The sequence below is a fragment of the Panthera leo genome, chromosome F2 (genome assembly GCF_018350215.1).
Source record: "Panthera leo isolate Ple1 chromosome F2, P.leo_Ple1_pat1.1, whole genome shotgun sequence".
Taxonomy (NCBI): Eukaryota; Metazoa; Chordata; class Mammalia; order Carnivora; family Felidae; genus Panthera; species Panthera leo.
In genome coordinates, this window is record NC_056695.1 from 44389629 (window position 1) to 44405997 (window position 16369).

The window sequence follows — 16369 nt, forward strand, 5'->3', positions numbered from 1 at the left end:
GAGCCAGACTGTTGATGAGTCCAACGATTAGAAGCAGCTCCTAAATTTCCCACACAATCACGTTAGGTTCAATTCTGAGATCTTCTTCTAAAAGTTCAACACGTGTGGTGTTTATCTAGCAACTTCACTAAAGCACTCAGATTCACTAGCGCCAGACATGTGAATTAGGTAGGCAGTGGCCAGTGCAAGGATTATCTCCATAACCAGCCCTGGAATTTAAGTAAAGCAGTCTGGCGGGGGGGTGGGGGGTGGGAAGTTTCATTTTAATTACTGCTATATTTATGTCCATAACATCACTATTAAATTGGCAAGTATGAAGCAGCCTTTAGCGTGGCCGAGCGCAGACGGTTACCATCCCTGCATGAGCTGTGCGCTTGGAAACAAGGAGCATAGAGAGGGTTCTTGGCTTCCAGGAACTTGGCTCAGTGTTTCAATCCATTTAAGTCATACCCACCATTTACACCTGCTTCTTTTGGAGCCAAACTTGCACATTATCACCATTACTCTTCACTAGCACTAACATTGCAATAATCTACGAAATCTGCCTTTTCCTGTTCTTTCTTTGCCACAAAATAGAATTTCCAGGAGCTTGTGGGGGTGGGATGGGGGTGTTGAAAAATACATTCTGAGTCACTGCTTGAGAAGTTTTTATTGTATTTTTTTCCCAAGTGATTCTGGTAGTGAAAGTATTATGGTCATAGACTAAGCAAACACTTAAAGTGAAAACAATCAGATTAGGTAAAGTCCTCTGCTTTGATGAAAGGTGGCTCATACTCACTTCTGAGGCTATTATCAACTTGGACTATGGGACTGGAAAGGCTCTTCCAGTTCAGGTAGTGGTGCTCACAAAAGAACCACTGCTTTCAAGAGAAACTTGGGCACCCATAATGAACTCACCGCTTCCATCTGTATCTTATATAAGCAACAAGATCCTAATGTAAATATCAAGACATGGCTCCACCATGCCGCAGTATCCTAGTTTGTCATGGACCATGAAGTGCCACTTTTTCAACTCCTGAATGTCCAAGGAACAAGAAAGACCCTGCATAGGAAGGGCAAGGGAGTCTGGACTAGGGCTTGGCAAACTACAGGCCTAGGGCTGACCACCTGTTTTGTAAATAAAGTTTTACTGGCATACAGCCGTGCTCATTCATTACGCATCATCTATGATTGCTTTCATGCTATCATGGCTGAGTTGAGTGGCTGCGACAAGCAACATTGGCCAACAGACCCAAAAATATTTACTCTCTGCGTCTTTACAGGAAAATTTTGCAGGCCCCTCGTCTAGACAAACAGTCAAATGAGTCAAGTATTGGCTAAAGGTCCCCGATTCACAATGCCAAGAGAAGGACTGGGTTGGCTTTGGTTGTTGTCATGCACTTTGTAATTTAAAAAAAATCTTATGAGCCAGTACAACTAAAACTCCTATTCACCTGGCTTTGAAGAAGCAATGTGGAAAGTAAAATTAGGTCTCGATATATTTTGTATGTTGCCTGGACTTCTAAAGCGTTGCTGGATTGCTCAGATGTGCATAAGTCAATGTCATCTCACAGAATTTTTAAAAGATGCGAATGTTGGCAACTACTAACGCATTGGCATCATGCTTGTGTCTGTGCAAAATTCTGCAGTGCTCAAAACCACGTGCTGTAGCTATAAATGGAGTCCCACTTCAAGTACAACTCTTTAGTCTAAATATTTTCGCAATCTTTGAAACCAGTTTTAAGAGTCATCAGAAATCTGTAGTTTAAGACACCAGACACATTTCTTAGCTGAGCCTTCTAGTGCCAACATGTTGGACCGATTCAGTAAAACATGCCATAAATTATAGGACTGTTTTATTTGAATTAGGGGGATACTTTCCACAACAGCAGGAATTCTTACCAGGAGTTCAAAAGCCAGACACGGGCTCTAGGTTATTATTCATACGTGGGTGATAGATTCGGATCTTGCCTTTGTGGCCAGGTTTGGTCAGGAGCATAGGTTACGACAAGGAATGAGGCTGAAAGACCCAAAGCAGTTCAGACGACAGCCTCAAGAGCTCCGAGATAAACAACCTTTACAAATGCCAGACAACTGGCCTGAACAATTTTGGACTGGCATGTCAGACGTGATCTGAAGGTTTTGAAATGTCATTAGGGATAGGGCTTATTACTTGATTTTGGTTACAGTGAAGGCTAGCTTTTTTCTTCTCATTTAAATATATTAGCAGTTCATAAATAACAGATATGATTATGGACTCTCCCTACAAATATATCTTAGTAGGTATCTGACTAGTCACAGCAGTGGAGCCAGGCAGGGTATAGCAGCACATGGCCTTCCTCTGTGGTCTCAGCTTGGGCCACCTGGCTATGTCTACAGACTTCAATGGCTAAAATCCAGGTCTCTAATCATAGCTGTCCTTTTGCCTAGAAGAATTTATAAAGCTCGAGATAATAACTTGGGGAAGAAATGGTACGCTAGTGAAGGTAACACTAAGAACTTAAATATGAGTTTTGACCCTTGTGTCAGGAGTTAAAATATACCCAGTAGATAAGTCATAAGAACTAAACAAATACAGGCATAGGATATGAAGTTTTCAATTTCAACTCAAGTATAATAGGATCATACAGCTGAAGAAAATGTTCATCATTCTATGTTTTTTGAAAAATTAGTCCTAATTCTGAGGTGGTTCCTTTCTTAATCTGAAAAAGTTCACCAGCCAAGGTACACACCATCACAGAATGCCACTTACAAACTCTAATTTTAAAGATAAAAGGATGGTTATAATAGGGCTCATTTTCAGGAAAGATGATTCACCATTCTAACTTAGGAATAGAAAGGTGAGATCTTTATGGGGGAGGCTCATAAAAGATGTCGTAGGAGAAATGAATGTTCTCAAACCTTTGGTACCAGAATGAGGTTGTGGGATTAACATGTCTCTTTAAAGCAAAGCAGCTGACGCTCTAAGTCGAGTGGGAAGAGCCTATGTGCTCTGTAGCCAAATCGTGAACGCACATTTTTGTGTGACAGTCCTGCTTGAGTAGCCAGGCCCTAATTAAGATCTAGCCAGTTAGGAGTTCACTAGGGGCAAGTCCAGGGTGTGGGGAACACTTCAAATTACATTCCATGAAGACATGAGACTGTCAAGGCTTAGGAAGGCCCCGCTGTCCGCACAAATGGAGACACGGTGAAGGACGGGTAATGCTAGCTAGCACATGTCAGCACAGAAAAGCTGTGGACACCAATGGAACATGTGCAGTTTTTTTCAAAGGTGATATCGAATAACAGGCCAGAAGCCATCCCTCTCGGCATTTTAGACCTCTTTCTTCTCTCCACTTTGGCTCTTCGTTGAGTCACTTCCATCAGGCAAAGTTCCATAGGATAAGCCATTTGAATCTGGTTGTATTTTGTCCAGTGTTTGTTTCCCTGTGGAGATAGTAATCACAGAAAATCTTTTGTGCTCATACAAAAGGATAAGTCTTAATAATTTCTCCTCTCTCCAAGCCACATTTTATTCCCCCCCACCACCGTTTTTTATAATATGTGGTCACCCTCTAAACAAGAGATAAACACCGGGAAGAAAAGGCCTCAGAACTCCATGTCCCTTGACTGTGACCATGCGCCGTCCACAGGAGAGAGCTGTCTCCCCACCGCACAGGGCCTACTGTGCTGAGCATGGAAACCAGGTTGGATCAGTCACGGGGGGAACATGAAGCATCTACTCATCTCCACACCTTCCTGCCCGGTGTCCTTCCCCCTTTTCCATGTTTGTTCTAAGTATATAACAACAGAGAAAACAGACTTTCGTAGCAGATTCTGGAAGCTGCTACTGATCCTATGTATGGGGCTTTGTGAAATGAAAACTCGCGTTAAAAATATGAAAACTTTATTTTCTACCCAAGAACTTCTAACCATACACATCATTTATAATGCACACCCTTGCCGTGAATGCCAATTCTTGCCCTGAATGCTCTTAGCTGATCAGGGGACTCAAGAGGGAAAGAGAACACAGAACTTCTTGGGCCACATTTTCCCAGTCATAGGGAGAAGGCTTTAATGAATTTTGCTTCGAAGGTTTGGGCCTAACAGAATGGTAAAGGAAGCTGTCAGATCACCGTTACTTCCGTCTAGAAACCTATAGGTCACCCCAAATCCTTAGCAAAGCTGGAGATACTGGGTGGGCAGGAGAAGGGGTGAGGACACAGCAAACTTTGCTTTGTTCTGAACATTGCTTCTGTTGTCTACGTGACTAAAGCAAGTTATTTCCCAGTGAGAGTGGGGGACTGGGAAGACGGTGCATGTTACGTGGATCAGGATGAAGGCAAATGTGGGGGAGGGGAAGAAGCTATTCATGTTCAGGTGACTGTGAAGAACATCCCTTTTGGTCCCACAGTGCAGAGGCCACCGCAGTCTTTCCAGGAACTATATTCCTTAGCAGCCCAACCTCTTGCCCTTAGATGTTCCTTCAAAGGCTCCCCAAGCAGCAGGGGTCTGCTGTTGGCAGCCATTCCCCACTCCTACCCCTCACCCTTTTTCAGTTTAAGGAAATCCAAAAAGGAAATTTGCGACATCACCCAAATCAAGAAAACAGGGCCAGTTCTTTTATACCCCCAGTGTTCTGTGCGAAATTGACATTCAAATAAATGATTACTAACACTTACAGTTAAAACATCACTTCTGGTTTCATCGCTAAATGTACATTTTTTAAGGAGAAGAATTATGTTTTATAGTAATTTTAACACCCCAAATAATAGCAGCGACTACTAATTTATATGGATAAAGTTTTCCATCATAAATTAAAGAATAGACAGTTTACCAGGAATATTTCCAAAATCAATGTAAGACTGTGGCAGATGTTCCTTATCTCGATTTCTTGTGATCAGAAACACACCAAGGAATGACAGAAAACACCTGTAAGAGTAATATTAATAAGGAACACAAGAACACTGAAACAACTCATGGTGTTAAATAACCGAGCTCCATATTCTACATGATGACACAAATTCCGTTGGTCTTGTTTTTTCTGTTTTTCATGGTAAGCCTTCTAGAACTTGTCTTAATTGCTGCAGCGAATAATACTTTCCCCCAGAACCAAGACCTGGGCAGCTTCCAATAAATCTCTGCCCCAGGTTTTTACCATCTGGAGGCTAAATCAGGCTCTAAACCCTTTGGGTAGACACTAGGTCTCATTTTCTATCCATGCATGCCCAGACCCATTACTGGCATGCAACACAAGCAAAAAAAAAAACAAAAAAAAAAAAACAAAAAAAACAAAGTTCTTTAATTTTCTAAGAAATTTAATTGTCCTTGGCCATAAGAATAGTCATAGTTTCCAGATCCTAGAAGTTTAGGCTCGCCCAAGCATCTTATGAAATTGAATTTTCAAGCTAGATGGTTTTCTACACTGAAAATAGTCTGGGCTCAAGTCTGCATAACAATGGTCATGCAGAATACCAGATCAAGAAACAGCTAAAGTGCTAAGGGAGTGCCAGCTGGAACCAACAGAGGATCTTAGACATTGGTGACATTCTGTCAACATTCTGCCCTCTGTTTGCAAGGATGTCAGCAATGATGCCCACCAAATCTCCAGGAAGGGGGAATGATGGGCGTCCAGATACAAGGAAGGGGTACCACCAATCTGATGTTATTAGGTCCAAAGCTAATAATCTGTCCTAGACTTGACCTTTTATTCTAGATAATCCCAGAAGCATCTGTGGTTCCTGAGTGAGATCTAACCTAGAATTTTCCAAGAGTGAGGTAAATCTGATTTAGTACAAAAAGGTCACGGAGTAGCTACAACAACCAGTGGATTTATCGAGACTTTGGCTGGAACTGAACATCCCCAGTTTTAGAACCCTCAGAGAGATACCCAAATCACCAAGTCAAAGACACGGAGTCCTGTGTAGGGTCATATAGCACCCTGTGTAGGGTGTTAAATCGAAAAATATGTTTCTTTTAAGAGCTCAGGAAACTAATGTTTCTTATATTACCTTCCAATTTTCTATACCTGAGGTACAATGCCAAAAATCCTACATAAAAGTAATAGGATTTCACATTCCTTACTTCTGAGACACTTACTCACCCAAAAATATATATAAATATGGTAAGAAAAGCTGCACCAAGGAATTCCTGATAAAATATGATACCTATAACGGGAACGAAAGACAAACTTAATTTTAGGGTAAGAATATATATAAAAGCTACACACTGTTTTTTAAATTATGTTAATGTATTATTTTTTCTAGGCATAGGTACCCTTAAAATGCACATCCAGTAGCTTAGTTTGAAAATATTTGCAAGCCACACTCAGATTTTCAGTGATTTCAAAAAGAACATAGATTCGTAGGCTCTATGTAATGTATTCTTATTATACAATCAACACAATTAACATAACTTTTGCAAATAGAAATTTCTTATCCAGTTTAGGATTTAGCCCACTGGAACACGCAAGAAAACAAAACTCTAGTGCCATTTCCTACCTACAGTTTTAGGCCAGGGGTCAGCAAGCCTGACCAGAGAGCCTGCGTGGACTCTGGGGCCTCTGACACAGCATTCCCTTCAGGGCAGTTGTTGGCCGCCCAGGCTGTCACTCTTGGCAATGCCCCATGTGCACTCAGCCACTGGAGGGCGCCGTAGTCGTTCCACCCAGCCCCATTTCTCACTGTCAACCCCCTCTCCCTTCTCTTTCTTCTGGTTGCCCTTTTGGTGGAAGGAAAAGGTGGAAGGATGCGTTGTTTACTATGAGGAACTTTTCTTCTCTCCTTGTTGGTCTCAAGGATTTCTTCTTGGTCTAAGGTCCCAAAGCCTTCACAGAATTGTTTTTCTCTTAAAGCCATCTTTAAATTATGTATTACTTGGAATTGGATTTTTGTGTGTGCGGTGTTATCCTTGCTGGTTAGCCAACGAATGTTTACTGAGTCCTTTGGGTCAGCTACTGTTCGGGGTGCTACAGACACCATGATGAACAAGACAGAGCCCTATATGAAAGGAGTGCTCTCAGAAGCCCATCTCCTCACCTGGAGAATAAACTTCGTACAGGAAGGAACCACGTTCAGTCCTAATACATATCTGTTGAATGGATGAGCAGGTTTGGAAGCATTTTTCCATGTTATTGCACACTTTTGTGTAATCATTTCAATGTTTCCATGTTATTCTAAGTAACTGCCCTATAATATTCATTTCTTTTAAGGGCATTTTCAGCTGTTTTGAAATTTTTTTACTGTGGAAAATTAGTGATAAACTTCTTCATATGTATTTTTTTCTCAGCATTTTAGGATTTTTCATTTATTTATTTGTTAATTTGCTTGTTTGTTTATTTGTTTAGAGAGCTCACACATGTGCAGAATGGGGGAAGGGAGAGGCGGGTGGAGAGAATCCCAAGCAGGTTCCACGCTGTCAGTGCAGAGCCTGATGCAGGGCTCGATCTCACAGACTGTGAGATCATGACCTGGGCTGAAATCAAGAGTTGGTTGCTGAACTGACTGAGCTACTCAGGCACCCCAGGATCTTTCTTGTTATTGCTGCTTAACGCAGAATTTCTGCTTCAAAGAGTAGAAACATCTTTTTTAAAATGCATAGTAAAATACAAATGACAAAAAGTTCACCATCATAACCATTTTTAAGTTTGTAGTTGTGTTAAGTATATTCACATTATTGTACACCTAATGTCCAGACCCCTCTCACCTTGCAAAACTGGAAGTCTCTACCCATTATATGACAAGTCCCCATTTCCCCCTCCTCTAGCCTCTCTGGCAATCTCCATGCTACTTTCCATATCTGTAAGTTTGACTACTCCGATACCTAATATAGGTGGGATCATACAGCATCTGTCTTTTTGTGACTGGCTTATCTCATAATGTCCTCAAGGTTCATCCATGTTGTAGCATGTCTCAGCATGTCCTACCTTTTTAAGTCTGGATAATAATATTTCATTGTATGACATACTATTCCACTCATCTGTTGATGGACATTTGAGTTTCTTCCACCTTTTGGCTGTTGTGAATAATGCTGCTATAACCCAAGCATACAAATATCTGTTCAAGTCCCTGCAATTCTTTTGGATATGGACCTAGAGGTGGAATTTCTGGACTGTATGGTAATTCTATGTTTAATTTTTTGAGGAATAGTGTTTTCCAGAGTGGCTACTCCATTTTATACCCCCATCAACAATGCACAGAGTTCAAATTTTTCCACATTCTCACTGACACTTGTTAATTCTTTTTTTTTTCTTTTTTGCTAGTAGCCACCCTAATGGGTAAAAGGTGGTGTCTCCTTGTGGTTTTGATTTACATTTCCCTAATGATTAGTGATGTTGAGCATCTTCTCGTGTGCTTATTGGTCATTCATACATCTTCTTTGGAGAAATGTCTGTTCAAGTCCTTTGCCCATTTTTAAATTGGGTTATTTTTGTTGTTGTTGTTGTTGAGTTGTAGGATCAAAGACTAGAAACATTTTTAAGGCTCTTGATGAAGACAATGAAACCCAGTTCTCGGAGGGTAGTACCATGCTACCCAACTCCACGAGAGTGCCAGTAATACTGCGGCCTTCTTGGCGTTAGTTATTGCAATAAAAAGAAAAAAACAAAAACTTCACTAGTTCGTAGGCAAAATATGGTATCACATTGTGATTTTAAGCTAGACTTTTTGATGGGGGCAAAAAAGGAAAATTAGTCAAGAAGCTTCATCTCCATTCCATACTTCAGTAATAGCAGATGAACTATTATCACTTCCAGAAAGTTCCAGTCTCCCTGACTCATCAATTACTTGGCGTGCTAAATATTGAGATTCCAGCCCTGTTGGTCCTACTACAAAAATGTTCTTTTCAAGGGAAGTACATTTTTTACACGTCTTTACAACATTAACTATTAGGCTGTATGTCATGCCTGTACCTCTTTTTGGGCCCTATTATTTTTGTTTCTAATAATTCTAGGGCACACTAATGTGCCATCTTTTCATACTTTCTTTTGTCAGAAAGCATAAAATTCTAAAAAAAAATCAGATGTCTTGGTATATGATCTTTCTCTTTAAACGTAAGGTTCAGTTTTGGGAAATAAAAAATGCATCGATTACTTTTAAAAACTGCCCACTGGCAGTCACATTGCCATGAAATAAGAAAGGTGTGTCAATTAGGAAACATAATCCCTAATTGCTTCCAAAATACATAAACTTTGCTTTGGGAAATGAACTTCCAATATAAGAAGGTAGTAAATATATCCAACAAGCCAATAAACTAGGGCATAACAGTACTAACCTTAGGAGTGGTATACTGGAATCTATTATATTTTGGTTTGGACCAAGTTTCAAATTTATGCTTTTTTTTTTTTGATCTCTTCTTTTTTTAAAATTTAATTTATTTTTTAAATTTACATCCAAGTTAGTTAGCATACAGTGCAACAATGATTTCAGGAGTAGATTCCTTCATGCCCCTTACCCATTTAGCCCACCCCTCCTCCCACATCCCCTCCAGTAACCCTCTGTTTGTTTTCCATATTTAAGAGTCTCTTACGTTTTTGTCTCCCTCACTGTTTTTGTATTGTTTTTGCTTCCCTTCCCTTATATTCATCTGTTTTGTATCTTAAGGTCCTCATATGAGTGAAGTCAAATTTATGCTTTTTAAAAAAAACACTATTGTGTCTCACATATATGTTTCTGAATTGTCAATAAATACAAAAGGACTGTAATAGTAGAAAAATAGAGGCCAGAGCAGTGAAGATAGTAGCTTCTATTCTCATCTGCCTGCCTTTCCCTGGAACACTGGATTCAGTTTTGGACCCCAGTCTTTGATGTAGGTGATCAGCGGTGAGGGGCAAGGAAGGAGGAGTTAATGGAAAGAGGAATGTTTGGCCCAGAGACAAGACACAAGAGGACCCTTCAGCTGCTTTGATTATCAGAATGGCTGGCAAGGAGGGGCGCCTGGGTGGCTCGGTCGGTTGAGCGTCCGACTTCGGCTTAGGTCATGATCTCACGGTCTGCGAGTTCGAGCCCCGTGTCGGGCTCTGTGCTCACAGCTCAGGGCCTGGAGCCTGCTTTGGATTCTGTGTTTCCCTCTGTCTCTGCCCCTCCCCCGCTCGTGCTCTGTCTCTCTCTCTCTCTCTCTCTCTCTCTCTCTCTCTCTGTCAAAAATAAATAAACATTAAAAAAAAAATTAAAAGAAGGGCTGGCAAGGAGAAGACTCCAGAAAGCAGAACTAAGATGAGAGTCTTGAATTTACAGGGAGACTAGTTTCAACCCCACTATAAGGAAACACTTTCTAATAATTAGAGTGCTCCAAATAATTAGGGGGATCCAAAACAGGACTAAGCTGTCTCGGGAGACAGAGAGCACTGGGAAGCCTTCCCACAAAGCAGAATAACCTGTCTGCGAGGATGTTATGGAGCAAATTCAGACCCAGGTGGAGGTGAGCAGGGTATGATACCGGCTACACAGGTCCTTTTAACCGAAGATTCCTTGGCTGTCTTGTTTACTCCGAGAGAAGCTTTATTTATGCTTTTGCGGGGGTCGAATCACCCGAGCAGAGAAAACCCAAGCTCACCTGCGATAATGGCGCTGGTCGTGAAGAAAACATGGTTAATGGGCACCACCATCGCTGTGTTGTAGAGCTTCGTGGCATGATTCAGGAACCTAGAGCAGAAGGCACTTACTGAAGCTCTGGCTCTAAGAGACGTTCAGCAACAAGTTAACAGTAACCTCAAAAAATGCATGTCCTTAAGCTACAACTACAAAGGGAAAGGAAGTGCAGTAAAAGGGCATTTCCAATCAGCAGTCATAGCTTATATGCATCTGATGTATGAGATCAGATGTCAGGTTTTATGGTCTGTTTAAACCAACAACAGTAACAATGAAAAGCAATTAATCATATTCTGAGGCCACAGAAGTTTGAGTTGGAAGTGAGTCAAGCTGCTGGACCAGTATCACACTGGAGCTGATTCATTAGGATAGACCCTAGAATCTGTTAAATATCATATCTGGGGAATAGTGTAGCTATCCATTGACATGCCACATGCCAAGAAGGAAGATGGAGAAGTAAAGGAATGTTTAATGTTTCAAAAACAATGCTCCGTGCTCCAGCTGCACAGCACATGTGGGGAGCTCAGTTTCGCACTCTGGCCACCAGCGCGACTCAGGTTCCCACAGTGAAGCCGTGCTGCCCTGTCATTGACGTCAACTGAGCAATTTTAAAAAGCACTGACGTTTAGGTCCTGTCCTAGCACAATTAAAAAGAAATGCTTTGTGGGTAGATCCCAGGTGTGCCTGAGCACACGTGTGTGTACATGCATGCATGTATATGTGTGTGTGTACATGTACCTATCTATGAACAAACAGACCACTCCTCAGGCGGTTTTGATGGGTGGCCAGTTCTACAGTTCTAGTGCATTCACAGGGCATCAGTGTGGAAGAGGCAGGGACTGGGACAAGGGTGGTGGGAATGCAGGGTGCCTTGGGTTGTACCTGCCTCTTAAATTCATAAAGCTGAGTTTAACGCTAACGATGCTAATCACCAAATTCCAAAAAGATGTTATAGCCGTGCTGATGAATTCGGAAGAAGAAAGGGAGATGAAACAAAGTGGCAAGGCTCAAGCATTAGAAACACACTCATTCTCATAAGGAAATGACAAATGAAACAGTGACAAAACACTGGGTTTTTCCAGTCACTCTCCACCTTCCTTGCAACAGGCCCATGTCCGACCCAGAACTATTAGGCTTTGCTGCTAGCATCTATGGAGGGAACTCTTCCCTAAACTCTTCCCGAGTTTAGGCCCTGATTTCCCAGCTGGCTCCGGGATGGAGCTTTTGCACAGCATTTTGGGATAAACAGAAAACTTTCTGGCTGGCTAAAGACAGCCTCGCAGGCAAAGGCGTAATCATGATGTGAAACGGAGGGGAAGTGACTGGAGCAGAAGGAGGTGGCGGAGGGTGGGGGGGAGAGAAGAACAGAAATTTAAAATGTTCCATGTCACCACTCTTAGGCCCCAAGAGAAACATAAAACAATCATTCCGCGATCCCATGGGTACAAAGAAAATTCTGGCCAAGGATGCAAAGTTCTGGGGAAAGGATTTCCCTCCCGGCCAAACGTCTGGTTTTGTCCATCCCTGGGCAATTAATGAGCATGAGCTAAGAATGAAGGTGAAGGGTTCATGTATTTCCTATATTTAGAATGAAATCCTGGATGTGGACCTTCCCCTTTGATTTATTGCTAATGACAACCTGCGTACGATGGATATTAATTACAAGCAGAAGAGCATCAGGAAAGTATCAAAGTGCACTTAGCTAGATTGCGGCCATACTTTAGAACTCACAAGACATGAAGGCAAAGCTTAGTAAAAACTTATTATTGGACGCGAAGGAGAAAGCAAGGCGTGCTGGCTGAGGACAAGCTGAAGGCCCTTCACCCTCAGAAATCAGTTACACCTCATTTTAATTATCCACGGACGCCAATAAAGATTAATGCTCAGAGAAGCACGGGAATGTTGAAAGATTAGTGAATAGGTAGAAGCTAACTTACTTGACTTGGAAAACACAAGACGCTATCATGATGATAAACATGATATAGAAGATGGGATAAGTTAGTTGCATTTTATCCGTCACAGAAAAAGTGATCATGCCTGAGACTGCTTTTACTGAAATGACAGTCAACGAGGCTGAAAAAGAAAACAGGAGACACAAATAAAATACATTTTTGAGACAGAATTACCAACAAATATCTGAAGCTTACACAGTAGAGTGGTCAATACTCCAGTCATGCTTTCAGGACGCAGGCTTGTGAGAGGTGGGGGTAGGACGTGGCTCCGGACAAGGGGTAGCCCGGCCGCTCAAGCCGTGCGGCACTTTGAATTTGCCTAAATCAGCTAAAGATCTGCTACGCGACTGGGTGCTTTTTATCTTGGGAGCAAGATGCTTATTTTCCAGCCCTCACTGCTGAAAGGATGTCGCAGAGGTTATAATTACTAGGAGATGGGAGAGGAGAAAACAATGAAGGTGGGGGAGAGAAGCAAAGTCAGACAGTCCTTGTGACATGAGTGGGAAAATAACTATTAAACGATACTGAAAAATCGAAAGCCAAAGAGATGAGAAAACTGGAGAATGGAAAGCGACTCCCTCTGTGAGTTTACTAAGAATTGTACTGAGTCTATGTCTGAGGCTTTTTGTTCATAAATGTCTAGAAGTCTCATGAAAAAAAATTTTTTTTGAAGACAGTAATAGGAAGCAGGACCGGAGCTGAGTATCCATCTCTCAGAGTCGACCATAAATCTAAGGATTACATAAGCACTTTCTATTTATACTCTTATGCTAAAGAGGAACCTGGCCTTAGGCAAACCAATTTTTCATAGGTTCCAAATAGCAATGAAGAAGTGACTTGATAAGGTTATAATATGAAAGCAATGAGGCATTTTCTAGAAACACCATGTCTCTGTAGGAAGAAAATAGTGTTTTCTTTTGGTTTTAGGTTGCTTAAATTTAATGTCGCATCTAATTCCGTAACTAAGCTGAAACCTACAGAAAGTGAAAAAAATAATTTTTACGTGAAATCAAATAACTCTAAGTCAAAGGCAATGAGAACAAGAAACATTTTCTTTGTGCTGTTGGTCTACCTGGTCATCATATATCTGAGCTTTATCCCTTTTAGCTTTTGAAAAGGCATTATATAGAGAGAATGTTTAAAATAGCAGCTGATGGCCAACCAGGGAAAGCCTCCCATAACCTCCTTTTCCAAAAACTGAAAATATACTTCAACTTGAAGAGTACCAGGGCACACTTCCAAATCAGGCATTTTCCTTTCCATTAAAAATCGTAACAGAGAACAGGTGACAAATTCTAAAAACAAACCCCCAATCTGAACAAAGAGGCCCTTACAACTGGGTCCCTCTTCATCTTTAAATAGCTTTTGACCTGATCATCTTACATGTTTTCTACAGATTATGACAATAGTCCTATCTCAGCTAATCTAGGAATTTTATCTGCAGTGATGTGTGCCACTTGATGGTTTACGTTTGTAAGGTTAGCTCTTGAGGGACCTTGATTTCCTCTTCAAAATTTTGCTTGAAATTAGAGTACAATGTGGTTATGGCCTTGTGGTCTGAACAGCCAGGTTTCCCAAAGGGATCATTAATGGGGAAGGAGTTGAACACACTATTCCATTAGCCTCAGAACCTCAGGATTGCAAAGGCCCTTCAAGGTCATCTAATGCAACTACCTACCATCTGATGTTAAATTATACTTGACCGCAAAACAAAAACAAAACTAGACTTTTTATTAAATAGCTAAACCAACTATTGGTTTGCTAATATAGTTAATCACTGTATTTCCAAAGCATGTACAATCACCAACCAATTAATCACTCTTTATTGTAATTCTGCAAGTTATTTCTAGGCTGGTGACAAGTACTTCTGTTTTATTTTTGGGTGGGAATGTGGTTGGTGAGGACAGGTGAAAATACAAAATTTAATATGCTATCATTCTAATGTATACATAAAAAATATAAAGTGCTTATATATTTTCTATTTTTATATACAGAAAAAAAAAGCTAGGAAAAAATGCCAGAAGAAACAATGTCAAGATCCTATCGGTAGTTATCTCTAGGCACTGGGATTATGAAGAACATTTAAAGTCATTTTTTAAAACTATAAAAGTTTATATGTTCCTTTAAGAAAATTTGGAAAAATGCAGAAAAGCCTGGAAAGAAAAATGAAAATCACCTGTAATCTCAACACTCATCCCCAAGTCATTTTTAACATTTGGGAATATTTCTTTGTAGCTATTTTCCTGTCTCTGGATATGAATACATTATAACATATGTATATACATATGTTATATATATATAACAAATAGTATATACTATTTAGGAACCTAGTTTCAACTGCCATCAAGTATTTTCTATGCCATTAAATATTCTTCTGAGCATGATTTTCATCAGCTGTGAAGTATTCCTTTGCATGAATTATACTTCATCTTGGTAATTCCCTATTTTTTGCATATTTAGGTTATTTAGGTACATCCTTTTTTTTTTCTGGAATTAAAAATGAGGTTGTGATGAATATCCCTGAACATATATCTTTGCAAAGCACTCTGCCAATTGCCCTAGGAAAATGAGCTATGGGGCGGGGGAGTGGGGTGGGGGGGGGGGGGCTCTGTGACAGATGCTGTTCTTCTGAAATATACTGGCAAGCTGCCTTCTACAGACTATCAGTCACATTCCCATAGTACTGTGAGGCAGTGCTCAGTTACATGGATTTTTACCTTTTTCTTGATGGCCCTCTCTGTTTTTCTTATTTCTCAACAATAGACATGTATTACTGTCGTCATCACAGTGGTACTGCTTTTGCCTGACATAGCTGACCTGTGTTTGAAATCTGGCCTTCTCGGTTTCCTCCGACTTCATCAACTGTTCCTTCCAGAGACTTTCCCAAATTGCTACCAATGTCTCCTTATTAGAGCCACAAATATTTCACTTATTAATTTGGCTTCCATAATCTGAGTATGCTAAGCATAGAGAAGGACTTCCTAGCTTTCTCAGCTTCCTGATCAGTTGAAAGCATCTTTTTAAAAAATTTTTATTTATTTATTTTGAGAGAGAGAGCGGGAGAGGGGCAGAGAGAGAGGGAGAGACAGAGACTCTCAAGTAGGTTCGGTACCATCAGTGTGGAACCTTGATGCGGGTCTCGAACCCACAAACCGTGAGACCATGACCTGAGCTGAAACCAAGAGTCGGACGCTTAACCAACTGAGCCACCCAGGTGCCCCTAGTTGGAAGTATTCGGTTGGGAGTTTTAAGACTTAAGAAAGACTGCAGCCACAGGCCTGGGGAGCCCCTCACCAGAAGCCAGTTTTCTTTCTTCCTGGTTGCCCTCACTTTCTATTTTCTTTTTAGTTCATTTTTTTTTAATCTATCACATGAACAATATTAACAATAAAGTAAAAACAAATCCACCTGCATACTACTGTTACCTCTCACTCATCTCCAGCGTCTGCTTCATGCGCGCTTTTAATCACAACGAAGGTAGGTACCGTGTTGTGTGCTACATTTTCCATTTAATTTGACACTCTAACTATCTTTCAAAGCGGCTACATGGTTTCCATAATCATTTTTTCTTGTAGAAGTCATCAGTGATCATTGTAAGATGCCTAACCAGCACAGATAAGTATCAAGGGAAGAGTGGGCAATCTTTTCCTCATTTCTTAGTATGATGACAGCACTTGTGCTATTTCTCCAGCATGTAGGCTTCAGCTTTTGGTTTAAGAGAAATATATTTTTCCAATTTCACAGAAACAGAGACTAGAATGGTGGTTGTCAGGGGCAGGGAGTAGGGGGAAGGGAGTGATGTAGGTCAAAGGGTCTAAATGTTTAGTTTAAGAAGAGTAAATTCTGAGGATCTAAGACACAGCATGGGGACTA

General features: G+C 40.8%; 1 protein-coding gene across 1 annotated transcript in view; it reads right to left on the bottom strand.

The window, feature by feature from the left end:
- Positions 1–630: 630 nt before the first annotated feature.
- Positions 631–16369, bottom strand: part of NIPAL2 (NIPA like domain containing 2) — an 81789-nt gene continuing 66050 nt past the window's right edge. The window contains exons 7-11 of the mRNA XM_042923451.1: positions 12482–12617; positions 10510–10598; positions 6062–6125; positions 4796–4890; positions 631–3405 (exon numbers count right to left, since the gene is read on the bottom strand). Of these exons, the coding sequence (XP_042779385.1) occupies positions 3293–3405; positions 4796–4890; positions 6062–6125; positions 10510–10598; positions 12482–12617 (497 nt within the window). The 3' untranslated portion in view covers positions 631–3292. The remainder of the gene's footprint in view (positions 3406–4795; positions 4891–6061; positions 6126–10509; positions 10599–12481; positions 12618–16369) is intronic.